Source organism: Brienomyrus brachyistius, chromosome 20, assembly GCF_023856365.1.
Source record: "Brienomyrus brachyistius isolate T26 chromosome 20, BBRACH_0.4, whole genome shotgun sequence".
NCBI lineage: Eukaryota > Metazoa > Chordata > Actinopteri > Osteoglossiformes > Mormyridae > Brienomyrus > Brienomyrus brachyistius.
The window spans coordinates 18,612,363-18,640,176 of NC_064552.1; the positions used below are offsets into that span (position 1 = coordinate 18,612,363).

At 38.4% G+C, this 27,814-nt stretch overlaps 1 protein-coding gene across 5 annotated transcripts; it reads left to right on the forward strand.

Annotated features, from left to right (window-relative positions):
- Positions 1–183: 183 nt before the first annotated feature.
- LOC125715375 (equilibrative nucleoside transporter 1-like) lies at positions 184–27,325 on the forward strand. 5 transcript variants are annotated; one of them, XR_007384022.1, is made up of 14 exons: positions 184–283; positions 9,513–9,625; positions 22,312–22,389; positions 22,481–22,562; positions 22,947–23,113; positions 23,736–23,875; positions 24,133–24,267; positions 24,392–24,489; positions 24,613–24,685; positions 24,915–25,009; positions 25,140–25,248; positions 25,619–25,700; positions 26,459–26,658; positions 26,778–27,325. XR_007384022.1 is itself a non-coding variant. In XM_048986784.1 (14 exons), exons 3-14 carry the CDS (start codon positions 22,361–22,363, stop codon positions 26,887–26,889), a joined length of 1,326 nt encoding a protein of 441 aa, XP_048842741.1. In that variant the 5' UTR covers positions 185–283; positions 9,513–9,625; positions 22,312–22,360; the 3' UTR covers positions 26,890–27,324. The 5 variants fall into 5 exon arrangements, 4 of the variants coding, with proteins under 4 accessions (XP_048842741.1, XP_048842744.1, XP_048842742.1 ...); XM_048986784.1 differs by having other exon boundaries at positions 185–283; positions 25,619–25,704; positions 26,778–27,324; XM_048986785.1 differs by lacking the exon at positions 184–283 and adding an exon at positions 7,127–7,251 and having other exon boundaries at positions 25,619–25,704; positions 26,778–27,324.
- The last annotated feature ends 489 nt before the right edge of the window (positions 27,326–27,814 follow it).

Here is a 27,814-nt window from a genome sequence, read left to right on the forward strand (position 1 = left end):
ACAGGATATTCAGAGCCAATGCAGTCACAAATTATTTCAAATTATTAAAAGTTTATTGTTTTCTCACTACCCAGGTTGGTGTTTTTAAGACCATCCAAAAGCATCTGAACATTATGTTACTGATGAAGAAGATCGTTGATAATATTTAAGCAATTTGAAAGATCTTAACCAGCCAATTGTGGCCATCACTCCCTCCCACAGAGGGAGATAAGCTACTCTACGGTCTTTGAACTCTGGGCATTTTGACATCAAGTGCCATAGTTCAGACAGACTTCTACTGCAAGTAAGTACACATGTTCTTTCATGTAATCATTCTGATTTTTAAATAGCCATACCATTTTAATGTATTTTAGGACAACAAATGCTAAATTCAAAATGCTGTTTTAAATAATACTTTAGTTTTCCATTTGCTTTTGAATGATATATCTGTTTCAAAGTGTTCTGTCAGCTTCTACAGATTCTCTTGGGATAAATAGAAACATTTATAAACCAATGAGTTTTGGTATGACTTTGATGTTCTAATACTGAACGCATACCATACACAATAGAATTTTGTAGAATATTGAATTCTTCTTTATATGTGAAAAATGTAATGAATGTTTTTATACAATGATCTTATTCTTACGCTTTTAATACCTGATTGCGGTGAAGTATTATTTCCCATCTTACAGTCAATTGCTTATCAAGTACAGGAGGAGGGTTGTAGCCTTGAGACTATAATCACAGGCAGCTTATGGCATAAGACATGGAATGGAGTTACATTGCAGGGGATATACGGGCAATTTTGGCACACCTAATCACGGATGTAAGATATGACTATTGAGAGGAAACCCACCCTGGAAGAACACACATACTCCACACAGAGTGGGGGCAGGATTCACAGCCGCCGCTGTGAACGTTTAAGACAACAGTACATTTCACATCACATTTATTCATTTCGGAGATACTTTTATGTGACATACAACTGAGAATTCAGGGTCAGCTAGTCCATGTAGCGATTATTATTATTATTATTATTATTATTATTATTATTATTATTATTATGACTATACAGAAATTATTGCTTTTAAGAGGTACAACAGAGACAAAAGCTTAAGATCCTGTACATATAAAGAAAGGAAATGAAATACTAAAGAAGCAACCTAACAAACTCACTAATCAAGATAAATCTTCCCGAGCCGCAGCCAGCATTTAGAATTTACTGATAATTTCCAGCAATGTTATCAGTTCTGTTAATAATTGTTAAGACAAAATGTCGTCACAGGGAATTTAGTCACAGACTAATCTTTCTAGCTATCTTAGCTGAGTGATGAAAAAATAGCTTGAAATTATTTATAAAACACTCAAAGGAGGGCTTATCATTTCTCCATTTGGCACAAATGATATGATTTTTACTCATAAGAATGACTTTATTAATCATGTCCAAAATAGAAGGGTTCAAATTATCCATGTAAAAAATATATGAGAAGTATCAAAATGTGGAATGGCATTTAGAAGTGATACCCAGTTTTTAATAACTAACCAAAAACTTTTGGCCATGGGGCATGAGAAAAATATACGTTAAAAAGTTTAATTTGAAATGTCACAAAATGTATGAAGTTTCACATTGAATTTAAACCTATCCTTAAAAAATTCTGCAACCAGATAAACATTATGTATTATTTTAAGATGAGTTTCTTTAACCTTTGGGGAAATAGGCCATTTAATAAATACATTGATTCAATTCTGCCGCTCTTATACCTCCCTTTATGTAATCTTTAACTAATTGTGATCTTTTGATATAATGAGTTTAATTTTTCCAAATAAACTGGAAGAAAAAAGAATTGGCCTTTTAACTATTACTGGGGGAAACATACAGGAAATGACAAGGATAGATTAACTGAGATATGCCTTTTGCTTTAGATAAAATAACTACCAAAAATAGTAAGGTCCCTGGACAGCCAATGACATTTTTTTCATATCTGTTATGTGGTTGGAAATATCGATATCTTCTCTTCTAGTAACATTTTTGGATATTGTTATTCCTAAACATTTAACTTCAGATTCAACTCAAATAGAAGATTCTGTGCATGTGTGAATGGGATGTAATTGACATTTGTTAATATTGAGTGATAATTCTGATGCTTTGGAAAATACTGAGATTATATTATGTGCTTCATCTACCATGAAATTATCTCTTAAGATGGATGTATCATTTGTGAATTGACAAATTTAAAATTATTTGCTGAAAACTTTGCTGTAAATCTGGATTGCTATTAATAAGCAATGCTAATAATTGAGTGGTCAAAATAAATCATTTTGGAAAAGCTGGCCATCCATGTTGAATACCACGCAGTACCTTAATTCCACAGACGTCTGCGTCTTGGCTTTTGTCTCATCATCTGGCTGTGGGTACAAACAGCTGAAAATGCATTTCGTCTTTTGCTGAGTCATGAAAGGCACCACAAAATGCATTTTGTCCTTTACTTTTTCTGAGTCACAAAATGCTTTTTGTGTTTGGCTGAGTTAAGAGAGGTACGTAGTAGGTGCGTGCCCACAGGGGTAGGGGTAGTACCTTTCAATGACCAGAAGGTGGAGCATCTAAAATTAGCTACATAAAAAGCATTGGGGTAGGTGCTTTTCGTCCTTTGCTTAATTCAAGAAAATTAATTTCATCAACTAAATCTCTGTCTTTCATTTACAAAATGTACATGAAAATGAGCACTTGACACTTGGCGCCCCGTAATTGAGGCAATGCCAAGTTTGACTATAAGTAGTTTTAATTGAACTTGTGTCGGTCATACTTAGGGCTGGGCGATATATCAGGTTTTTAAGATATACCGATATATTTTCATACAAGATATAGGATAATATAGGACAAGATATAGAGATAATATCGTTTATATTGGTATAGTTTAATGTTGCTTTAAAAGTATACAAAAAATATAATATAGGGTCCCTGTTCTGTCCATTTGTCCTACTTTGTCGAGTTGTCCTACTGTAGCATGTTAAGACAGGTATACCTATTGATCAGTGCTACCCTACCTAATGCTACTATCATTTTTATGGGCTGAAACTGAAAGTGGATGGTACAAAAAATAATAAATAAGTAACTAAGAAAAAAAAAACAACACGAACTAATGCAATGTAAACAGCATTGTGATAGTCTGAAATACATTATCACTAAGGTAGCACATCTCGATAGAACAAAATACTATATCAGAGCATCTTCATAAAATACTTGGGTAGCCAATTTCGATGCACTAAAATACTTTATAAGTATGTGCTGTCATAAATATGCGAGCAAATCGTGACACATTATATAGCCTATGGAACATCTGCTGGTGAAGGAAAATGATTATGATTGGCTCTAAAAGTACATAAAGAGCTCATGTAAAAGTAGTGGTGGTAAACGTTAAACTAATATTAAACAAATACTAGATGATGTTGAAAATTGCAAAGCTTGCTAAGTTTTGTTTCCTTTAACTGAATTTAAATGTTCTTTTGAAATGTAACCCCCACAAAAAAAATTCTAAATACCAAAACTACATTGCTAAATGACATTCTTTATGAGAAGACCTTATACCGCTGTGTAACGTCCATACAGTATGAAGATACGCAAAATCCTGATCTCAACCCAGCTGTGATGTGAGAATTGCCTGTGCATAACTTGCAATGTTGATATTAATATCACATGTCACCCAGCCCTACTAAGTATTTTTTACACTATAATGTTGCCCTGTCTTGTTAATTGTCTGTAATCTTTGGAGACGGCATTCAAGTAAGAATTTAATTGTACTTTGCATAATTAAATAAATAGCAGACATTGTAAAAAATCAAGATGCAGTGTCAGAAGTGATTCAAGACGTGACACAGACTTGTTATGCAAAATTTTGAGCCACGTAGCTACAGAGCTCTGTACTATCCAGATGTTCAAATGTTATGGATCGCCCTTGACCATAAGACAGAATACACCTCAATATGGCATTTTCCCCTCTATATGTCTCCACACAGCATTTTTTCTCCTCTAGACATAGTGAAAATGTCCATCTTCAAGGACTTTAGGCAATGATGTTCCACAAATGTGCATATGCTTGCATACTGTGACTTAAAGCTTCGTTAAAGCATATGCAAGCAGCTATGCATAATTCAGAACATGAAACATGCAATATTACTAAGGAAGGCCACCATACAGTACTGTATATTACACACAGTATATGATGACATGATAAACTCCTGTAATACGATATGCTTATATGTCTACCACGGCATTTGACATATGATCTATGTCAAAACGTACACTATATGGACACATACACATAGAAGTCATCAACGCTCTGTTGACTTAATAACTGCAGAGTTACAAACTTCCTCTGGCATTAACCCCAGCACAAAAACTGTACGCCAGAAGTTTCTTGGAATGGGCTTCCATGGCTGAGCACCTGCATGCAAGCCTTGCATCACCAAGCGCAGTGCCAAGCATCAGAGCCGGAAGAGTTTGGGGAGGCAGGTAGGCCCTTGGGCACCAAGGAGCCACCTACCCCCAGGAGAAGGGAGGTTGTGGTAGTAGGAGATTCAATTATTAGAGGTGTAGATAATTATGTGTGCACCCGTGATAAAGGGTCCCGTACGGTGTTTTGCCTGCCTGGTGCCCATGAAGGGGACCTTCCGAATCGTGTGCACAGGCTTTTGGCCCCAGCTGGGGTGGATCCAGTGGTTGTGGTGCATTTTGGCACCAACGACATAGGAAAGGGCAGGAGGGCTGTTCTGCAGGATAAATTTATAGAAGTCGCAGATAAGCTTAGAAGCAGAACATCCACGGTGGTATTCTCTGGAATACTTCCTGTGCCATGTGCAAAACAGGCTAAGTTAGCTGAGAAAAAGAGATTAAATGCATGGCTAAAATTGTAGTGTAGGAAAGAGGGGTTCAGGTTTATGGGGCACTGGAAGACTGGAAGACCTTCTGGAACAGGTGGGACCTGTTCTAGAAGCCGGACTGGTTACATCTGAACCAGAGGGGAACCAGTGTATTGGGGAGACGTATATGTAGAGTAGTTGAGGAATGTTTAAACTAGGGACTGGGAGGGCAGGGAGGTTAATAACAATATAGGTGGGGAGAGACGGAAAACCCAAATTAATATTAAAAGTGGGCACTGTAAAAGGCCTACACTTTGCTGTCTGTATCTAAATGCTAGGAGGATTAGAAACAAAATTCTTTTAGGCTTTAGTTTCATCAGACACTTACGACATTATAGGAATAACTGAAACATGGATGAGTGACAACGATGGTGAAGAATATAATATGGATGGTTATACGTTGTTCCGTAGAAACTGGATAGGCAAGAAGGGAGGTGGTGTGGCAGTATATGTAAAAGTGAACTTGCGGGCAAGGGAGCTCACTGATAAAAATAAAAGTACAGAAGCTGTATAGATTAAACTAGATCCTAAAAACTCAAATGGCCTAATTGTCGGTGTTTGTTATAGAGCACTTAATGTAGCTGCAGAGGAAAGCAGAATGTCATAGGATGATATCGGGATTATAAGTAATAAAAATGATGTGGTGGTTATGGGTGATTTTAATTTACCTGGGATACAGTGGGACACAGTCTCTGGCTCTTCTGTAAATGAACTTAAGATGGTGGAATTCATACAGGATTGTTTTTTTACACAGATTGTTAACACCCCTACCAGGGGGGAAGCCCTTCTTGATCTTGTTTTCTGTAATAACCAGGATAGAATTGGAAAATTATAGGTTTTAGAACCATTGGGCGGTGATCATAACATGGTTAAATTTGAGGTTAATTTTAATGTCCGAAGAGCAAAGTCCAAAACAAAAGTATACAATATTAGGAAGGCTAACTTTAATGGTATGAGACTGAAACTAGAAACTGTAAACTGGATGGAGTTAAATAGCAAAATGGTTGAAGAGGCATGGGAATTTTTAAAAGCACATTGTTGCAAGTGTAAGAGAACTTCATACCTGTTTCCAGCAAAACTAAATCTAGGAAACTGCAACCAAAGTGGTTTACTAAGGAAATTTAGTACGAATACAGCGTCATCTTTCACCGTTATATGAATAACTGAGGCTGATGTGGTACTAAGCCTAGCTAAGCTCAAAATAAATAAATTGCAGGGCCCTGATGGTATCTTACCTATAGTTTTGAAAGAGATGAGGGATATTCTTAGCCAACCTTTAACTTTAATATTCCAGAAATCGTTATCTGCGGATGTGGTACCTTCTGATTGGAAGCATGCTAATATAACGCCCATATTCAAAAAAGGGGATAGAAGTAATCCAGCAAACTATAGGCCAATCAGTTTAACTTGCATAACTGGAAAGGTAATGAAAGATGTAATCCAAGTGATAGCGGATAGGAGTCCTACCTCATCACCATGTTCAGCCGTCAGTAGTCGACACAGAAGCACCACAACCTGTCAGATGGCTCAATGATTCCCACCGCCACTTGTCACTTTGCCAGGGGCAGTCTGTGCAGATACAGCTGGATGGGCGTGGTATCTTCTGTATCAAAGCTGTGCTGCACCAAGGAAGTAGGTCGGCTATCCGGTTGCCAATACAGGGGGAACATGTTCCCCTGTCTTCCCAATTTCCAATGCTCCTGCTTGCAGTACTGAAACTGTTAAGATATCTAGAATCACTTCTCTAATTCTGTTTCAAAATGTCACAATCTCACGCTTATTTGCGATCTCTGAACACAATAAGAGAACTCATACTATAAACAAAAGTATATTTTTGTTTTAGTTCGGTGTAACTCTTCATATTTATCTAGCTTTATTAAGTTAATTGTGGTCATGAATACTTTTAAGCATCATTTAAAAGCGTTGAGGGTACAGTGTTCTGAAAAGCTTTTACCTCTTTTGTTTTAGTTGACCTCTTTTGTAGCCTATAACCATTATATTTTAACATCAGTGATATTCTTAGGTGCTTAAGCATTTTTCACTCAGCATTATCTCATTTAATCAATTTTTAGTCTATTTTTATTATAGAGTACGATTAGTTTAGGCATTATTCATGCTGAGCATGTTACCAAGAACTAACGTGATCAGCTGATTGTTGTCATGCTTTCAAACACGTGCCACACTAAAAATATAAGCTTAAGCATATGCCGGTAAGAAACACATCCTCTGACAGAGGACAACTGACAGAGGTCACCAATCCGTATTACCTTAATATTATACCAGTTATGACAATTACCAGTTACTGAATATCAATAAAGCTTCTACTGATCCGCAGCAGTTACTTACTCCGATAGGGTAAGTAGATAACAGCATAGTCTGTGCTAATTAAGTACTTCATAACCTTCAAGGGGCAGGTGTTTGAACGGGGGGGGGGCATTGCTAAACTTTGTGCGATCATTCCCCTGCTGCGAATGTGCCTATTTTATGATAGTTGTGATAATCTCAAGGGAATGGGGACCTGCCAGTCTATTTATTATATGACTAAGTTATCATTCTAGTTAAGCAGTATTTGTGATTTGTGAAATAAACATGGAAAGTATGTTCTGGTTTTGGTTTTGGTTGATAAATGCTGTTATATATAAACGGCAGAGGTGTAAAGTCATGAAGTAAAAAAAACCTTGTTACTGTTCTTAAGTAGGTTTTTTTCAGGTGTACAAGTGTGCCAGGAAATTCGGTACCCCCATGTTCTCCCTTTACAGGGAAATACATTGCTGAATGATCATTTCAGCCATAAATCATACGTTTTGCCATAGATACGAAGGGGAAACATTATTACCTTAAGGTACACAGTTCCAGGAGCAGTATGGTGGTGCAGTGGTTAGCACTGCCTCACACCTCTGGGTCCCAGGTTCGAGTCTCCGCCTGGGTCACGTGTGTGGAGTTTGCATGTTCTCCCCATGTCGTCGTGGGGTTTCCTCCGGGTACTCCGGTTTCCCCCCACAGTCCAAAAACATGCTGAGGCTAATTGGAGTTGCTAAATTGCCCGTAGGTGTGCATGCGTGAGTGAATGGTGTGTGAGTGTGCCCTGCGATGGGCTGGCCCCCCATCCTGGGGTGTTCCCTGCCTCATGCCCATTGCTTCCGGGATAGGCTCCGGACCCCCCGCGACCCAGTAGGATAAGTGGTTTGGAAAATGGATGGATGGAATACAGTTCCCCTATGTAAAAGAGACACACAGCAACTCTGGACCTCAATACTAATAATAAGCGGTGCTGCTAGAGATTTTGAGCTCCATGAATGCGTATCATTTTGGGCCTTCCACCCAGGCCATTCGACTATGTTTGAACATTTTTGGGGGAATATAGGGAACTGAATTTCCTGGAACACCTATTTTAGCATCCCTGCAGTGAATCGCATTCCCTACTGGGAGTGTGAGTAGTGGCTGGCTGCAGGCACCCTCTCAGGCTCTGCCACCCTTTAGACCCTGCATGGGAAAAAGAGAATAAAATAAAATAAATACAAGATTCATCATGTAACAATATTGCTTCAGTAATATTGCAGTGCTGATGTAAATGCATTTCATGTATTCAGAGTGAATAACGCAATAGATGTTATGGTGCAGCACTATAGATGTTTCCAAAAAAGTTATACCATTGAAACTGTTATAGGCCTAACTAAAATAATATAAATAATGCTTCAGAATGTAAAAGTGATCCTTAAATATCTAGGCAGGACTTTGATAAGTAATTGTAGCTAACTGCTGATAACAGTAAAAATACTATTCACGTTTTTATTTTGTGAATTATTACAAATTAACAGCAAAACTTTAAACAATAAAAACAAAATTAAAATGACTATATTACATGATTTGATTGATAATGGACTGGCAATTATGAAACATAGATCGTGCACAAATATATGCGTAGGACATTTTTTAAAAACACATTAAACATAAACTACACTTTGAAAACTCATGAAACCCATAAAGTATGTAACCTATTTGACTCCAATGGTTCCTTTGTCCTCTGCACATTCCTCAACCCAAGGTGAAGGACCGCGCTTAAGTTAGCCTCACATTCCATATTCAGTTTTCCGGCTTTAACAACTGTTAACGGAAGTGACAGAACAGAATTGTGATGTGCAATACACAGACAACGATGGACACCTATTTCTTTTGCTGTTCGAACAATTTAATAATTTGTGCAAAATCTCTTTAATAGCTAAGAAAACAGGTCATTCAGCTGTAATGAGGTATTTGTTTAACAATTTGGGTTCATAGCAACTGCTGCACACCACTTGGTTTTCCAGATTGCTTTACAGGCAAATTTTCATTAATTTTTCAATGTTTGCATGGATCCATATAATGTCCAATAGGACAATTCGTGAATGGGTTAGTAACTTTAAAACAAGAAACAGGCATGTGTGTTTGGATCAGTGGACTCTGGGGAACAATGCACACCCCTTGGATTTTCAGATTATTTTTGTCTGTACTATTTATTATTATATTGTATCAATTTAATGTGCAATGGGGCAATATACTAATGATTTAATAGACCTATAATTAAACAAGATAGGCACAACTGATACTGTAAATTACACTGGCTTTTAATTGTGCAGGTTTGGGAGAGCATATTCAGGTGAGCTTCAGATTGGTGATGTCATCCTTGGAGTCACAGCACCAGAGAAATTGTCAAGAACATGGATATTTAAAGGACTAATCCATTCACTTGGTAAGCTATGCTGGGGGTGGTGTGCTTACTTTGTTCCTTTGATTTACCTCACCCGGCTTACACTGTAATGGTTGGTTCTTTGCAGGGGCGACGCCTTACGTAAACATTCTGGGCCTAAGCCCAAACCTTAGGGGTCCTGAGACATGCTCCGCCGGGGATATTTTTTTCCTAATTTACGGCAGCTATACACATTATTCCAGGCTGTTAGTACAGAGCCCCTAAGAGGTCAGGGTGAGGAAAAAAATTTGATCAGTTTTGCGCTACACTTTATATTTATTGATCTTTTGTACTTTATTCCAATAAAAGCAGAACTGTGTCCATTTAGTTTTGTAAGGGAATGCAAAAGTATTGTGTGGGGAAAAAAAATATTTTCCCACCCTGACTACTTAGGGGCTCAGTACATCTGAGATGTTAGAATGCATAAAATCATCATTTGGAAAAAACCTGATAGTTGCCCAAAATGCTCATGTAGAGCCTACAACTGTTTTTGTTGTTCTGAAACCCTAAAACAGCAAATATTGAGGATGACTAATTTTCACTTCTGCCACCGTAAAAAGAAGTTACGTAACATAGGTAGGGTAGGAATTTTATATTGGCAGTGGTGGCTTAATAGTTAGGGAAGCACATTTGAAAGATTGCAGTTTCAAATCCCTGACCAGCAAGGCACCACTGAGCAAGTGCAACTGAAATAGAATAAAATACGGTTTAAAAAAACTCCCAAATCAAAATAAATAAATAAATAAATAAATAAAAATCTTCAAATAAATAAACGGTAGCTCTCTACATTAACTACACCTTCATAATGAACACAAGAAAAACATAAGAAATTTACAAATGAGAGGAGACCATTCAGCCCATCAAGCTCATTTGAGGAGAACTTAACTAATAGCTCAGAGTTGTTAAAATCTAGCTCTGATTTAAAGGAACCCAGGGTTTTAGCTTGCGCTACACTAACAGGAAGACTGTTCCATACTCTAACTACATGCTGTGTAAAGAAGTGCTTCCTCAGCTTCGTTTTAAAATGTTCTCCCTCTAATTTCCACTTGTGGCCACGAGTTCTAGTATTTAAACTAATATTGAAATAGCCATTTGCCTGAACAGCATCCCGACCTGTTAGAATCTTATATACCTGGATCATGTCTCCCCTTAGTCTCCTTTGCTCGAGGCGAAACAGATTCAGCTCAGCTAACCTCTCCTCATAAGACATTCCTCTAAGACCAGGAATCATTCTCGTAGCCCTACGCTGCACCTTTTCCAAGGCAGCAATGTCCTTCTTAAGGTATGGTGACCAAACCTGCACACAATATTGTGGGTGGGATCTTACCAAGGACTTATATAATCATAGCATTACCTCCCCTGACTTCACACAGCTAAAGATGTAACCCAAAATCATATTGGCCTTTTTTATTGCTTCCCCACATTGGCGAGTGTGGGACATGGAAGCATAAACATACACACCGAGGTCTTTCTCGTAATCAGCTACCTTTATTTCCATGGAACCCATAAAATATGTGTACTTTATATTTCTGCTCCTTGCATGGATTACCTTACATTTATCTATGTTAAATTTCATCTGCTAGAAATCACCACAGTCACTAATTAAATCCAGTTGTAACCTTGGTATCATCTGCAAATTTAACCAGTTTACTGTATGTATTGGTGTCAATATCATTAATGTAAATTAGGAACGATAGTGGTCCTAAAACTGAACCCTGCGGTACCCCACTATGAACGCAGGCCCACTGTGACATTGTGCCTCTAATAACTACTCACTGCTCCATGTCTGTTAGCCAGTTTTTGATCCAAGCTGCTACAGTTCCTAAAACCACTGCAGCTTTGAACTACTGTGAACACCCGTGTAAAATAATCATTAATCTCATTTACTATATCAATTTCATTTTCAATTATAAGGCCCTTACTATACAGCAAATTAGTGATTTCAGCTTTTAGATCTCTTTGGGAGTTAAAATATTGGAAGAAACTTTTATTGTCATCCTTAGCCTCCAATGCAATCTTCCTTTCTACATTCCTCTTGGAGAGTCTAATGTTATTTTTTAACACAACCTGTAGACTTAGATACTCCTGCTTTATTTTGAAATCATTAGTTATTTTCCATTTGTGGAACAGAGCTCTTTTCCTCTTTTTCCTCTTTTATTCTTAATTTCCTTAGTAAACCACCTTGGTTGTGATTCCCTAGATTTGCTGGAAACAGGTATGAAGTTCTCTAACACTTGCAACAATGTGCTTTTAAAAATTCCCATGCCTCTTCAACCATTTTGCTATTTAACTCCATCCAGTTTACAGTTTCTGGTTTCAGTCTCATACCATTAAAGTTAGCCTTCCTAACATTGTATACTTTTGTTTTGAACTTTGCTCTTTGGACACTATAATTAACCTCAAATTTAACCATGTTATGATCACTACCGTTCATTGGTTCTAAAACCTCTAATTTTCCAATTCTATCCTGGTTATTAGAGGAAACAAGATCAAGAAGGGCTTCCCCCCTGGTAGGGGTATTAACAAACTGAGTAAAAAAACAATCCTGTATGAATTCCACCATCTCAAATTTATTTACCGAAGAGCCAGAGACCGTGTCCCACTGTATCCCAGGTAAATTAAAATCACCCATAACCACCACATCATTTTCATTACTCATAATCCTGATATCGTCATATAACATTCTGCTTTCCTCTGCAGCTACATTAAGTGCTCTATAACAAACACCGACAATTAGGCCATTTGAGTTTTTAGGATCTAGTTTAATCTATACAGCTTCTGTACTTTTATTTTTATCAGTGAGCTCCCTTGCCCGCAAGTTTTCTTTTACATATACTGCCACACCACTTCCCTTCTTGCCTATCCAGTTTCTACGGAACAACGTATAACCATCCATATTATATTCTTCACCATCGTTGTCACTCATCCATGTTTCAGTTATTCCTATAATGTCGTAAGTGTCTGATGAAACTAAAGCCTAAAAGAATTTTGTTTCTAATCCTCCTAGCATTTAGATACAGACAGCAAAGTGTAGGCCTTTTACAGTGCCCACTTTTAATATTAATTTGGGTTTTCCGTCTCTCCCCACCTATATTGTTATTAACCTCCCTGCCCTCCCAGTCCCTAGTTTAAACATTCCTCAACTACTCTACATATACGTCTCCCCAATACACTGGTTCCCCTACAGTTCAGATGTAAACCATCCAGCTTGAACAGGTCCCACCTGTTCCAGAAGGTCTTCCAGTGCCCCCATAAACCTAAACCCCTCTTTCCTACACCACCATTTTAGCCATGCATTTAATCTCCTTATCTCAGCTAACTTAGCCTGTTTTGCACGTGGCACAGGAAGTATTCCAGAGAATACCACCGTGGATGTTCTGCTTCTAATCTTATCCGCGACTTCTATAAATTTATCCTGCAGAACAGCCCTCCTGCCCTTTCCTATGTCATTGGTGCCAACATGCACCACAACTACTGGATCCATCCCGGCTACAGTGGCAGGAGCTTGCCTATGAATGCATTATGAAGGTCCACTTAATATAAAGCGTTACCAAGTAAACTAAGGTTTGCATGTGCAGCTTTTTATCCGTGGTTTGCCCTTTCAATAATCTTTGCTCTGGTGGTGGTCAATTGAGCTCACTGTGGTGCCGGTGGACATGCTGAAGCATGTTCGATGTGCTTTTTGTGTATGTTATCAGTGTTTTACAATGTTTGCATGCAGTTTTTATCTTGGCTCTGCTTTTCTCACCATTTTTGTTTGTGATTGCCGGAAAGCTAAAATGCTGCCACACCATTTAAGACTTAAGATTGGGGGGTGTGTCCTCAATTTCAAATTCGCTCGCCATCTTGCGTCATAAAAGAAGCATGTTTCCAATGGAAAGTGACGTGTTTTGTGACTCGGAGAGAAATAATCGAACGCAAGATAGCGTACAACATCGACGTGAATACGCAGTGACATCTGACGTCAAACTGACATCATGAAATCAAATGTAATATTACACCAGTTTTTCTGTTAAGTAAAGTACCATGAATTAGCGATTCATTTTCCACATCAGCCGGTTTAAATCATACATTTACATCGATTTTTAACCGATTCATCGTTACATGCCTACTAAATTCTAATTCTACTAATATTGAAAGCTTTTTTGTTAAACTATGATTGTTATACTGTAGAGTTCATGTTTAGCTGAAAAATCTGCTACATTTGACAATATTAAGGTGGACCTATAGATGACAATATTTCCCTAGCAAAAGACCTTCTGCTCCATTGATTTGCCAGTCCATTCAGACTGATGGGAAATGATGCAAAGTTGAAGTTATTTAAAAAGCCTAAAAGATTCGGGGCTTTTGAGAAAGCATTCAGAAATGGAGTCCCGAAGCCACTCTCCCAGGGACGTGCACAGGGCAGGGCTAAGGTTGCCCGGGCAACTGCTCGCCTGCCCTATTTGACTGAAGCTGCCCCTCCTAGAAAAAATATTATATATATTTCGAAGTAATCATTTTTGTTGTGATATGCATTGCATGAATTGTTTTATTCAAAATGGTAAAATTCCTAAATCCTATCTCTGTTTTGGGTATTTGCATGCTACACTAAGCTAGAATGCTTATCAGAGCGGCTGTCTGACCTCCTCTTGCTGGCCATAGAAAGGGAAATGGAAATTGACAAGGAAAAGGACCTCAAGATTTTTATGGAAATAGGAGGATTCTGCTTTAAAGTAAATTTAGAGTAAGCTATGTTAATAAAGACTTAATAAAGAAATGGTATATTTTTCAGTTGCCCATACAGTCTGTGTAATTTTTTATTTTTTTTTCTTCGGGGGAGGGGGTGCCCTTTTTTCAGATCAACGCAATGGCCCCTTAAAATTCCTGTGCACGTCCCTGCACTCCCCTATCCAGATCTGCCCTGCCCAGTCCTGCTTCTTGGTCTCGATCACAGAAAGACACAATATAAAAACATATCCACAAGTAGGAGAGAGAAGGGTATGGGGCACACTGATGTAGCCACTTGAATTTTCTCCTGTTTCCATGATGGGGCCTGCTGGGTCCTGGGTGACCTTAACTGTAACGAGATCCCCCACGATGATGTAATGAACAAGGGGGCTGGCATGATCCGCCCCTTGCCTCTCTGTGTGTAAAGTACTTGCAATGATTTATCCATCTACCAGGGAGAGCAGTGATTATGAAAGCCGAAGTGACCTACCTGAAATCAGGTAAGATACCTGAAATCAGGTATTGTAACTGCAGAAAATGAAAATCTAAGCAAGTATAATGTTATATTTAGCCAAAATTCCAGTTTCATTAATAAACTGACTAAACTGCAATAACTGGTCTGTGAAATTTAAGAAATTGTTTCTGTTGTGAGGCAAAGATGACCTAAAACTAGCAAAATGTGTTTTTAGTCAGTTTATTGATGAAATTATAATTTTGTATTTTACTTCACCTTTTGGAGATGAGGCGGACCCAAGATGTGTGCAATACAATAATCACAGGCCTAAACAAAGTAATAGGACCGAGCAATGAGGGACAGTGTGGTATATGAAAATGAAACAGATTTGAAGCCCATCGAGCTTGTTTGGCACATGATGAAAGACTTCATCCGCAAGGAGGCCAAGCCAGCTACAAAACAGCAGCATATCCAAGCAATATTAGTTATTTTGGGAGAGGAGAGTGACCCAAGATGTGTGTAACAAACTAATTACAGGCCTAAACAAAGTAATAAGATTGATTGTGGAGAATAATGGTGGCCAGAGTGGAAAATGAAAAATAAAAAAACATATGGTTATGTACTGTGCTAGAATAAAACAGACACATTCCTTAGTGTGTTCTGTCTTTCTGTCTGGCTAACAGTCTGAAAGGCTGCTGATGGCTCCACATTCACGGGGGGTGGGGGGGCAGTCACAATCACGTGTGAATGTTTCATTAACTTCTCTGCTTGGCCACGATGAAGAGATATGTTTGCAGGGGTCACGGTGAGGTTGTTTTCTTAACCCAAGAACACTAAACCAATGGTCAAGCAGGGTGGTGGTAGTATCATGCTGTTTTGCTGACAGTACTGTACATCACTACATTGCACAAAGAGGATGGAATAATGAAGCAGCACTAGATAGATAGACTGAGCACTTTTTGTCATAATAACTAACATAACATAATAATAATTTACTGTAACCCTTTGGAGTCTGATACCTCTCACCCACTTTCAAAGCAGTCTGACATGCCTTGACATTTTACAGTTTTTCTGAATTGGTAAAACACATTTCCTAAAATCTCCTCTCCTTTAATCAGACCACTAATCACAAACCCTAAAATTCAAGCTAAACTCACAAACCTTACATTAATCTTGCAAAATCAAACGATCTTCTCAAAACTATATTATCTTTGCTCAAAAGCAAACATTGCTTTCAGATCATGCATCAAGCCAGTCGGTTAAATAAACACTACTGAACAGTCATTACAGACTACAGCAAAAAATTAAAGACACTACCAGTCAAAACTGTTGTTGGCATGTAAATTAGAAACCGCAAGAAAAAAAAAGTAAAAAAAAAAAAAAAGTATGATAGATAGATAGATAGATAGATAGATAGATAGATAGATAGATAGATAGATAGATAGAAACTTTATTAATCCCACGGGTAGATTCCTCTAGGAAATTCGGTTTCCAAAAGCATAGCACCGACAGAAGTTACACAACGTGAGCAAATGTTATATATATACACATATATAGATACAAAGACAAATAAAATATACAAAAGGGATAAATAGAATAAATAAGAATAAGGAGAATACAAGGGAATTGCACATTTCCAGTATTGAACCAAAAGTATTGCACAAAAGTATTGCGCAGTGAAGTGAAGAGGCCTAAATGGTCGTCTACCAAAAAGATTTGTATACACTTATGACTGATAACTAATATATATTCAGTACTCCAGAAAAGTTACTGTAAAGGACAAAGCTAAAAAGTAAACAAATGAGAGTACAGTAAAATGTGCAACTGCCAAGCCAGAGTCACAGAAAAATATTCATTCTGCCTCCTCACCATGTCTCAGGGCTGGGTCTAGCGATGCTATCCCTTGTTGGGCGATGCAGAAAGAATCCTCTGTGTGACCCATTTGTACCTTGATGTCGAAATTCAGCTCCTATTCTATGGCACGTATTCTATGTTCTAGTCACTCTTTGACTTCTTTAAATGTTTAGAAATGTGTGTGAACAGTTTTCAGTCATTGTGTTTAAATGACTACTGTGTGCTGGCTGCACTTAACCTCTGCAGCCAGTGTTTTCTATTTTGCATCAAAGTTCACCATAGCGCAAAGTGTGTTTTGATGAATGAGAATGTGTTTCGAGTTTTGCAAAAAGGATGACTGAGATCTGCAAATTGTGTCTAAGTAGGTGAGCATGGTTTGAAGTTTCGCCAAAAGAGTGACTGATTCAATACAGTAAATGACATTTGGCAATTGGCATGCAGTTTAGTTCCCAAAATGATTTTTAATATTTCAGCAATTCAGAAAAACTGTAAAATATTTCACTTATCTAAACAACATTTATCCCAAAGTGCTTTTATTCAGCACAAACTCAGCACCAATAACTTGAGATCATTTAGAATGTGATTATTCTATTTTTTGTTAAAATCTACTTTAAACATACACTTTTCAAAAACCTATTTTCAGTTGTGCTGACAAATTGTAAAAAATCACATTATAAACATTTCTAGCCAAGACTTTTGAGCTCTCAAGCTTATAGACATAGGGGCTGGCTACACAAAGGTGAATGAGACATTCAAAGAATTGTATGAGGTTTCATTACTAAAGTGTTACAACTTTGAAATGAGTCACCAAACCTTATGCACTAAGTGGTCTTCAATGAAGACTTGTGAAATTGCTGGCCATGATGTTTGCCTGCTTGTGACCTGGCAACTTGCAGGGTTTTGCAATTTCAGAATCTAGTGTAGAAACAGGCTGTTAAGTGAGCTGTTTGTTAATCCTACAGAGTTTTGAGCAAGAAAGGGAAAGAAAACTGACCATACTATACAGTGCGCTAAATATATGTGAGAGTGGTGTTTATGAAATTTATTACATATACAGATGAAATACGACAATTAACAGGAAACAGGCCTGAAACATATTACATAAATCTGGAAGTATGACTTTCATACACATACATCTTTGTATCTAAATCCGCATAGTGGCATGGACGTAAATTTGTTTAATTAGACTAAATTTAAGTCGTGCACCATTTTAGAATACTGTATTTAAAAAACACAGACTGCAGTAGCAGAGATCACCACAGTTTCTTTACATTTGTGCCATGCATAAACATCTGACCTACTGTATGTAAAATAAGGCCTAATTTTGCATTGTGGGGACTGCATTTAAAACCCAGCGAACATTTTGATGAAGCTTATTTGATATAAGTGACACTTGTTTCTATTCAAAGACAATTAGTAGGTCTAATAACTAGGTTTGAAGATGACACAATCTTTTACATTTGTGTTATGCATATACGTTTGACCTTTTTGACCTACGTGAAATATATCCTTATTTAAAATGTCTGACATTCTTTTAAAATTATAATTATTTTAAGTGTATTTGAGGAAATGTAATTGTTCATTCAATTTTTTCCAAAGAAATTACTGTATGTGTTACTATACCACAGACATTATTTATTTACTACTACTTATAGGGAATACTGTTTACTGAATGTTTACTTCAGAAAAATCAGCTAAAAATTGGTAAAAACACTAAATTATGTGTAAAAGTATAAAAAGCATAAACAAGCTTAACTTTATCATTGATTTTGGTTCTGAGGTTCAAGTATTTCTACTGTAGTTAGTTAGTGAAAGAGATGCTTCACCTTCTTTCCTTCAACAATCTTCGCAATACAGTTTTTGTGAGAAAACCCCATTCTGATAGATCGTGGCCACTTCTCCAACTTCTGCTGGAATCCAGTCCCGTAGTCTTCCATCACTGTAGACAATTAGCCCAAAAAGAATAGGCCTAAGTAATTTAAAATTGAATTTACAATTCCGTAAATCTGTAATGCAAAACATTAAAGACGTAAGTTTTTACTTTGAAAAATGCTTTGTTATAACCATGACAACGGAAGTACATCCGGTTCATTATTCTTACTTATCATTGCTAGCTTCACAGTACTGTGTTAGATATAGTAAAACATCCATAATTTCTTGCTCAATGCAGTGATAGAGATGAAGATACAGGTGTCCCTCAATATATGAGTCTTTGACTTGCCAGTTTACAACTGGAATTATTGAAAATATTTAATATTATGTACTGAGTTACAACTAAATTGAAGTTTGGTTTTCGAGTATACAAAGAGCCACACTTAGTAACGTGCCAGTGGTGCAGCCACCCCATCCTGATTGGAACTGCACCGTTGCTGCGGGCGATCATTCCCTTGCGTGATTTTTCTTTCATTTAACTAGTGCTTAATTTTTCCCGTTTTAAATTAATGGTAATCACGTATCTCTCATACATTTCACCTTAAAAACGAATTATTCCGGAACGCATTAGAATCCTATACTTTTAAATATAATAATTAATATAAAACAAATCCTAATTAGTATAATTAAGTAGCCTAATTAGTATATTAGATCAAGTGCATACTTTTTAAATGCATTCTTCTTGCGTGGTGATTATATACATTCTAAAAATACAGTTGTGTTTTCGCTAGACATTACTTTTAGCAGATACAGGAGTGTGAGGGTGGTAAGATATGTTGTTATCAGCTACATATGCAGCTTGCAACGTGGTTGGCTGTGAGGGGGAGCTGAAAAGCTCACGCAGTTCTTGAAAACGGGGCCAAATGTCGCTGAGTGCAGAAAACCTATTTTCTTGTCAGAGTTGTTGCTGGATATACGTGCATTTTCTGTGAGTAGGCCTACATATTTCTTTCCTTGCGTACTTAGCACCCTGTATTATATTGATGTCTAATCGGTCTAATATATGCTACTTGACATGCTAAACAAAAACGCAAATGAGCTAAGCAACATGTTTCTTGTAATACCCAAAGATGCGTCTTGTTTGTATATGAGTGTTTTCTTTCAGTGACTTCTCTTATTGAATGCAGAATACAATAACAATCAAAACATTATTATAGCTTTACTTACAGCAGAAAAGCTAGACAGTTTGTCATTTATATCACTGACTAATAATTATTAATGAAAATTCTAAATGAAATGACAGTAATTGCTTTTGTAACTGGATGTGTTACCCTATGGATAATATTTTTTTGGCAATATTCTATAAATATTTCATTTACATGATCATTTAAATTGTTACATTATTAATGATGATATAAAATTATCTGTCAAAGTCACCCATCAAACTTAGTTGGTGGGCTCTAAACATTTAATTCGATACCTTGCAAACTAAGTTACAAGAGATTGATCTCGCCTAGTCGATTGAATTTTTATTTATAACCATGTTTTGTCTGTTCTGTCCTGGATCCGTTTTTCAGAAATGTCCTATCTTGCAGATCCTGTCTTAACTAACTATGGTAACTAGGGTTTTACGAAAAAGGGCCATTATAGATTAACAGATATTATGCCATTGTTATCTTAACACAGGAAAGTATATTACACAAGCTTCCTAACTTCCCAAAATCTTAAAAAACTTCTCCTACCTTTAGGATAACTATATAGCTCCACTCATGACATAATGATAGAATGGGTAATACACTCCAAGGCCTACTGCGGATTGCTGAATAACTGCGAACAATCCACACGCGCCTGTGGCAAGTAGTTTTAACATTTAATCACTAGACTGAATATGTATTGCAGATAATTTAATTATTCCTAGTCAAAAAGAGCATTTCAGATATCCACAATGACATTCTTCCTAGGAGAAATTACTTCACTTTTGCCATTCATGACTGTTGGGTGTTTATTCTGGATATCTGCAATTGAATTCTTACTAGGAAAAACTCTCATTTCAGATTTCAGATGTAATTACGGATGGGAGTGTGACTTGTTTAAATGTTAAAACGGCTTGCCATACGCGCCATGTATTGCGTGATTTTCGTGTATATACTTATGGTAAAGTTTAACTGATACATTACAGTAATTTATAATTGACAATTATAATTAATAATTAATAAGTAATTTATAATTACAATAAGACATAACAATAAAGTACACTGTATATCATGAAAGGGATTCCTTCGTTTTAGCCCAATTCTCAAGAGAAGATGGTAGCGCAATGAAAAATATATAATGTATCAAGAGATAAAGGAGCAATAAAAATGCTTTTTATAAACAGTTAAAGACAAAGGAGCTCTGAAAAAAGTTTAACATTTTTTTCGGAACGAGATAAAACTGCAGTTACAGCAGAAACCGCGGATATGGCAGGACTACGGTAATTCATCCCCATGATATATTAAAACATGGTTTTATATGTAATTTTTTATCGTACATTTCGTTGATTGTGTAAAACGGCTACCCACTTTCACGCATCTGGCGTAACACGTAACTCTCAAACTCACGCAAGACATTTTACGGCAAATCCATATTATTCCATTATAAACCTAAAATTAGCTACATCAAACGCGTTGGTGTAGTTTGCAAACCCTATAGACATTAGGTAATAAAACTGTTACATACATGTAAATGCGTGTACGTGTGTGCAGACTTGTCCTATTGAAAACCTCACTCCAACCAGCTGACCCAAGTTAGCAACCCTGGTGCAAGAGCAACGATATGGATTAAGTATGTTTAGCTATAGTTAACACTATGTGGTGACCAGGGAAAGTTAGGATATCTTAACTTAGGACAGCTTAACTTTTATCCTAAATTTAGAAGAATTTATTTGAGATTTTGTGAAGCTACGATGTAAGGCAGCCTCAGGACGGAACAGATAAAACGCATTATAAATTTGAAATAAATCGATCTGTTGTGACTTAGTATGCAATGTAACCAATCAGATGTTAGGAATGGTTTAGAGCCCGTCCACTGAGTTAATAGGTGACTTTCACAGATAATTTTAATGGTTGCTGGTGAAATTTGAATTATAATTAAAAAAATAATCATTTAAATGACATTAATGTATCGACTATTCTCACAAAACCCTCCATATTGCCCAAGCATTTTATTTCACTGGAAAATGGGCAAGCCTATAGTACTTACATATAGCATGTAACACATGTAATTACTGCCTGTTCTTGTACAAATTATATGTTTTTATTGTGTAAAAATATTTTCTGTAGCTTCTCTATGTTGCTTTTCTTGCATATAAAAATTAAACCTAATAAAACCATCATGGGGGTGGCATGGTGGTGCAGAGGTTAGCACTGTTGCCTCACACCGCTGGGACCCGGGTTCGAGTCTCCGCCTGGGTCACGTGTGTGTGGAGTTTGCATGTTCTCCCTATGTCGTCATGGGGTTTCTTCCAGGTACTCCGGTTTCCCCCCACAGCCCAAAAACACACTGAGGCTAATTGGAGTTGCTAAATTGCCCGTAGGAGTACATGTGTGCGTGAATGGTGTGTGTGAATGTGCCCTGCGATGGGCTGGCCCCCCATCCTGGGTTGTTCCCTGCCTCGTGCCCATTGCTTCCAGGATAGGCTCTGGACCCCCTGCAACCCAGTCGGATAAGCGGTTTGGAAAATGGATGGATGGATGGAAAACCATCATGCACAAATTTATTCATTGTAAGTAATATTAGTGTAAAAAACTGTGATTCTCAGGTTGTGCTGCAAACATTGAAAAGAATAATCCTACCATCATAAGATAACAATGACAGCACTCAACACCCCCAGAGACAGGTAAGTCAGTGAATTTGATATTATTACAAGAGCAGATGAGAGTTAGCGTTTGCATTTTATTCCAGGTTTAACCAGTTTGTTTTGGCCATAGGTACCGAGCCGTGTGGCTTATATTTTTCATGCTCGGTTTGGGGACTCTCTTACCTTGGAACTTCTTCATGACAGCAACCATGGTACAGTGACATATAGCAAATACTTCTTTTCTTGTTTGGCATTGAGTAGTACCTTCATTAAAATGAGTATTCATTGCAAGAGCTTAACTGAGGATTTTTAGATCATAAATTACAATTTTTCATTCTTTTTAATCTTAACGAGGGCTCCTGTATACGTGTGTTAGAATTTTCGCTTCAACAGCTCCAAATGGTTAATTCTGTAAAGTAGGTAGCACCATAACAGCCGGATCCCCTAGTGGTGCCTCATGTAACAGCAATTCCATAACAATACTACTAATACTAATACTTGAGCTATTAGTTAAGTTCTCCCCAAACATGCTTGACGGGCCGAATGGCCTCCTCTCGTTTGTAAATTTCTTATGTTCTTTTATACTCTCTACCCAGTATTTTACCAGCCGTCTGAGGGACTCACCAGAAGGGAGCAGCAACGAGACTGCTCCGGGTGGGGACACCCGTAATGTGCTGGAATCCAGATTTAGTAATGTGATGACACTCTGTGCCATGTTGCCTCTCCTGTTGTTCACCTGCCTCAACTCATTTCTACACCAGCGGTGAGTGAATGTCACCCGTAGCCTATTTTGGCATGCTATAGCACAAATGCCTTCCATGTTGGAATTTGCTCGGTACATATATTACGGTTTCAGTCCCCTGTATCTTTATCGTTATAAAAACAGTTTTTCCAAACTACCTGAAACTACATATATTTACATACATAAACCTAAATATAATTCCGTGTTATAGCCATTTTTGTGCTGCAACTGAATATGTACTGAATATGAACATGTGCATGTAAGACAGCAGAAGCCTTGAGCCTAGGAGCGTCACAGTCTTTTGACCATCACGCCACGTTATGCAAATTTGTAGCAATTAGGAATTCATATTTTGTTTTGTATAATTTTAAGTTTATAGTAAAGATACAGATATCAAAGAATGGATTACAGACCTTTATTTTTCTGAGACATGTAAGGCCAATTCTGCTCCAACATTTCCTAAATAAGGAACAAGTTTATTTTTATTTATGTTAGTGTAATGATTGTTTGTGAGCCAGTGCTTGGGGGTTCTGTGTAAATTCGTGGTTTGAGTGGTGGTGGCTGACGCTTCGTTGTTGTATTAAGTTTTTAGCTTTATTCATTTGTGGAGGCACTTCCTCGAGATGATTGTCCCCTTCCACAGAATTCCCCAGAAGCTGCGGATAATGGGAAGCCTCGGAGTTATCCTGGTGGTCTTCCTCATGACGGCCATAGTTGTGAAGGTGGATGCTGAGCCCTTCCCGTTCTTCATGATCACCATGACCAAGATTGTGATTATCAACTGTGAGTTGCCCCACCCTCTGCACTCATTTTCTGGAGGATCTATTTCATTCTCCCTGAGCCCACAGATCTTGGATGTGTGTCTCCTTCCCTGTTGAGAAAACGTCGGACTTTTACGTTATGTTTTAACAGTGCTAAGGCCAATCTGAGACAGTCTTAGTTTCTCAGCTTTTCAGTAGCAGTGCTATGTTCTGAAGTGTTGATTGACAGTGTGCGACCTGAGCTTGTTTCATAGGTGCCTCCTTGTCCCGCCCATGCAGCTTTCGGAGCCGTACTGCAGGGCAGTTTGTTTGGCGTGGCTGGGCTGCTCCCTGTCTCCTATACGACACCCATAATGAGTGGACAGGGCCTGGCCGGTACATTTGCTGCCTTCTCAATGATCTGCGCCCTTGCAAGTAAGGCCCACACACAGAGCAGTTTTAATCTATATGCAGGAAATATAAATATTATAGCCAATCGCTTTGCATGTTGAATCCTCTGGTTCCCTGACTCTGAGCTAATGCTGATGGCTTTTCCCAGGCGGCTCGGAGCTGCAGGACAGTGCATTTGGATACTTCATCATAGCCTGTGTAGTCATTCTCTTGGCTATGGGGTGTTATGTGGCCCTTCCCAGAATGGTGAGGAAATAACTGATCCCCTTGGGCGATTTCGCCATTAAGGTTGCTTCATGCTGTCACCTCAGCATGATGTTTGGCATTCCTGCGTATTTCTCAGTGGCTTTGGTTTTGTCACTCTTCCAGGAGTTCTTCCAGTATTACCAGGAGAAGAAAAATAAGCTTGAGAAGGATACCCAAATGGAGTTGAATCCTACAGGTAAACTTGAAATATTTATCCCCTGTTGATATATTTCATAAAAGAATTGGTAACACTTTACATTAACTGCATGTTCATAGTGCTTTTATAATGCATTCATAGAACATCCATAAGCAGCATGTAAGCATGCATGGACATCTTAACATACCTTGACAGCTTTAATGTACCCTAATAACAAACATTATACCATTACACAAGTATCATTGTTACTGTCTTATAATTTTTTTAGTGGCAGGCAACATCAAAGGAGGCCCCACAGCAGACCTGTGCCCCTCAGAGGAGGCCGGGTTGCCGAATGTCTCTATTGTCACCATCTTAAAAAAGGTATTGAGCGATGCTGGCTTGGAAGCCTCAGAGCTGTTACTGTGCAGTGCTGAAGTCACAACCCACAAGCCTGGGAATGCGGAGCAGAGGCAGAACCAGAGACGGAACCTTTGAGTGTTTCTCTCCACAGATCTGGGTGCCGGCGCTCACCGTGTGCCTCATCTTCACCGTCACCATCGGCATTTTCCCTGCTGTCACTGTGGATGTCAAGTCCACCATCTCCAACGGCAGCAGCTGGGGTACGTCCTTGCATGAGCCCCACCTGTCACGCTCAGGCAGTCTCAGACATCAAGCAGCTTTTCACTGGAAGTTTGCCACATTACATTCACTTAGCAGAGACATTCTAACTGAATGAGCCATGCAACAACTACTTATCTCAGTGGTACCAGGCACTGCTTCAATTAAGGCTTTATGGTGAAGTTAGACCAAGTTTGGCATTTGGAGGCTATAAAATGCCTGCATTCATCTGCAACTCATAGTTCTCAGGGAACCCTACCTTCACCTCAAACATTCCTCGCATTTGTACAGTATCTGCTTCCTTTAACCTTTATGCTTAACATTTTTATTTACCTGAAATGTTTTACAACAATCCTTTTCCTTCACCTCCAGAGATATACTTCATCCCAGTGTCGTGTTTTCTGCTCTTCAATCTGATGGACTGGGCTGGACGAAGCCTCACTGCAGTGTGCATGTGGGTATGTGAAGAGCCGTACTGGCACCTCCAGTGAGGGCAGCAGCAAGGCCGAAGGCAAATGTGAAACTAAGCATAGGGCAGCATAAAGGGCAGCATATTAAACAATAACACCACAAATGTGTCTGCCAGTAGGAAACACGAGTCTAAGCAAGGCCTCTGTTACATTAGTAAGGAGAGTAACTCCCACCTGCATCAGTACCGCAGGTGCTCAAAGTCTCTGACACATACATTATGGGGGAGCTCTGTACCTTTAAAGGGGTGGCACTCGGAATCCCCCTGCATGTCCCTAACCACCGTGATTTCTGTTATGGACTGTAGAATGATTTTTTTCACTTGCATTTGATTACTGGGCCATCCATGAACAGCATATGATGGAAACACAATGTAATTTGGGATATGGGATATGTTTTACATGATTACACAATCTGTTTTGGTAAATGCAAATTTTGCTATATTGGCTAGGTACTGTTGCAGGGGTACAGAAATGTTTTCAGGAGAGTTCCCGTATTGTTTGAGATAAAGTCCCTTGTAATTCTTCCCAATAACATTACAATAAAATGATTGATAATACAAGATAACAAATTTGGCAACAGCCTTAATTACTTAATGCAAACTAGGAGTGAATGAAAAACATCAAGCCACGCAACACAGAAGCTGAGCGATTCAGCTAATTAAATGTGTGAAGTGTGTGTCCCATGTTGGTGCTGACTGTGCTGTCCCCTGGTGGTCATGTGCTGTCATTGTTTTGTCTCCAGCCAGGGAAGGACAGCCGCCTGCTGCCCGTCTTCATGCTGGCTCGCCTGCTTTTTGTGCCTCTCTTCATGCTCTGCAATGTGCAGCCCAGGCTCCACCTGCCGGTTTTCTTTGTGCACGATGCTTGGTTCATCATCTTCATGATCTTCTTCGCCTTCTCTAACGGATACCTGGCCAGCCTCTGCATGTGCTTCGGGCCCAAGTAAACACATCCTCACCCCCTCTTGTTTACCATTTTAATGCTGATGGCTAGCCACTTCCTTCTTCACGTTCGACGATAGTGTCTTCATATTGTTTGGTTGTGGTTTTATTTCCGTACAGGAAGGTGGCGCCACACGAGGCAGAGACGGCTGGAGCCATCATGGCCTTCTTTCTGACTTCGGGACTGGCTCTAGGAGCTGCGATCTCCTTTGTTTTTCGAGGACTTATCTAGACTTGCCAGTGAGTCTGTATCTCCATCCATTCCTCCACCTTCCAACCTCTTATCCTGGACAGGCTGGTGTGGACATCTTTATCTTAAGGAACACAGACACCATCGTTACATAATCTCTTACTGCAGCAATATCAAAAATGAACATGAGCACCACCTAGTGGCTGCTGCCAGCTGCTCCTGGTATGTTTCCAGTCGGCTGGATTCCTATGGTGCCCATTTTCTGTTACCTACCAGAAAGAAAAAACACTTTTGGATTGTCATACATTTTCACATTTCTGCATTACTGTGATGACTACAGGACCAGAGAGAACAGCTTTACATTTTGTGATCCTTGGTAATACACAATAGGAAGAAGAAAGAAGGCTTTTATTGATTTGCATAGGGTTTTTTATAGCTTTTTAGAGACTTTTGTTCATTTTACTTCATATATATATATATATATATATATATATATATATGAATATATGAATATCTTAATAATATGTTAATTGTAATGAAACTAAACATGAACATGTTTGTATTGGTGACATAGTGGCTCAATAGATAGCATTGTAGCCTCATTTCTCCATGGTTGTGAGTCCTGCTCCCCCCCGATCTGTTAGTCTTGCACCTTTTTTGGGTTTCCCCTCATTTAACATAGTTGATTCACCTCCTTGGACCTCCTGGTGCTGATTACCATACAGCTGTTGAGCTGAATCCTTTGTGGAGGAACAAGTAAGAACTGAGCTACACAGGGTTCCAGCCGCCCAGGACTGCAGTTTGATGCCCCTGCTCTAAGTGCTTCAGATAAAAATGGCATCTCTAAATTTCCTGTGTTTGGTGGGAGAGGTATGTCCTGCAATGAATAGACAGACACTCCCTCCTCTGTGCTTCAGAGACTCCAGCTTGTCTAGTCATGTTTTGGGACTGAAGAAAGAAATGGGAA

What these genes read in the sequence shown, in the direction of transcription:
- LOC125715375 (XM_048986784.1), top strand. Translation starts at nt 22,361, where the DNA reads ATGACAGCACTCAACACCCCCAGAGACAG. An exon ending in CTCAACACCCCCAGAGACAG is followed by an intron (nt 22,390 to 22,480) that starts GTAAGTCAGTGA and finishes TTTTGGCCATAG; the next exon opens with GTACCGAGCCGTGTGGCTTA. An exon ending in CAAGATTGTGATTATCAACT is followed by an intron (nt 23,876 to 24,132) that starts GTGAGTTGCCCC and finishes CCGCCCATGCAG; the next exon opens with CTTTCGGAGCCGTACTGCAG.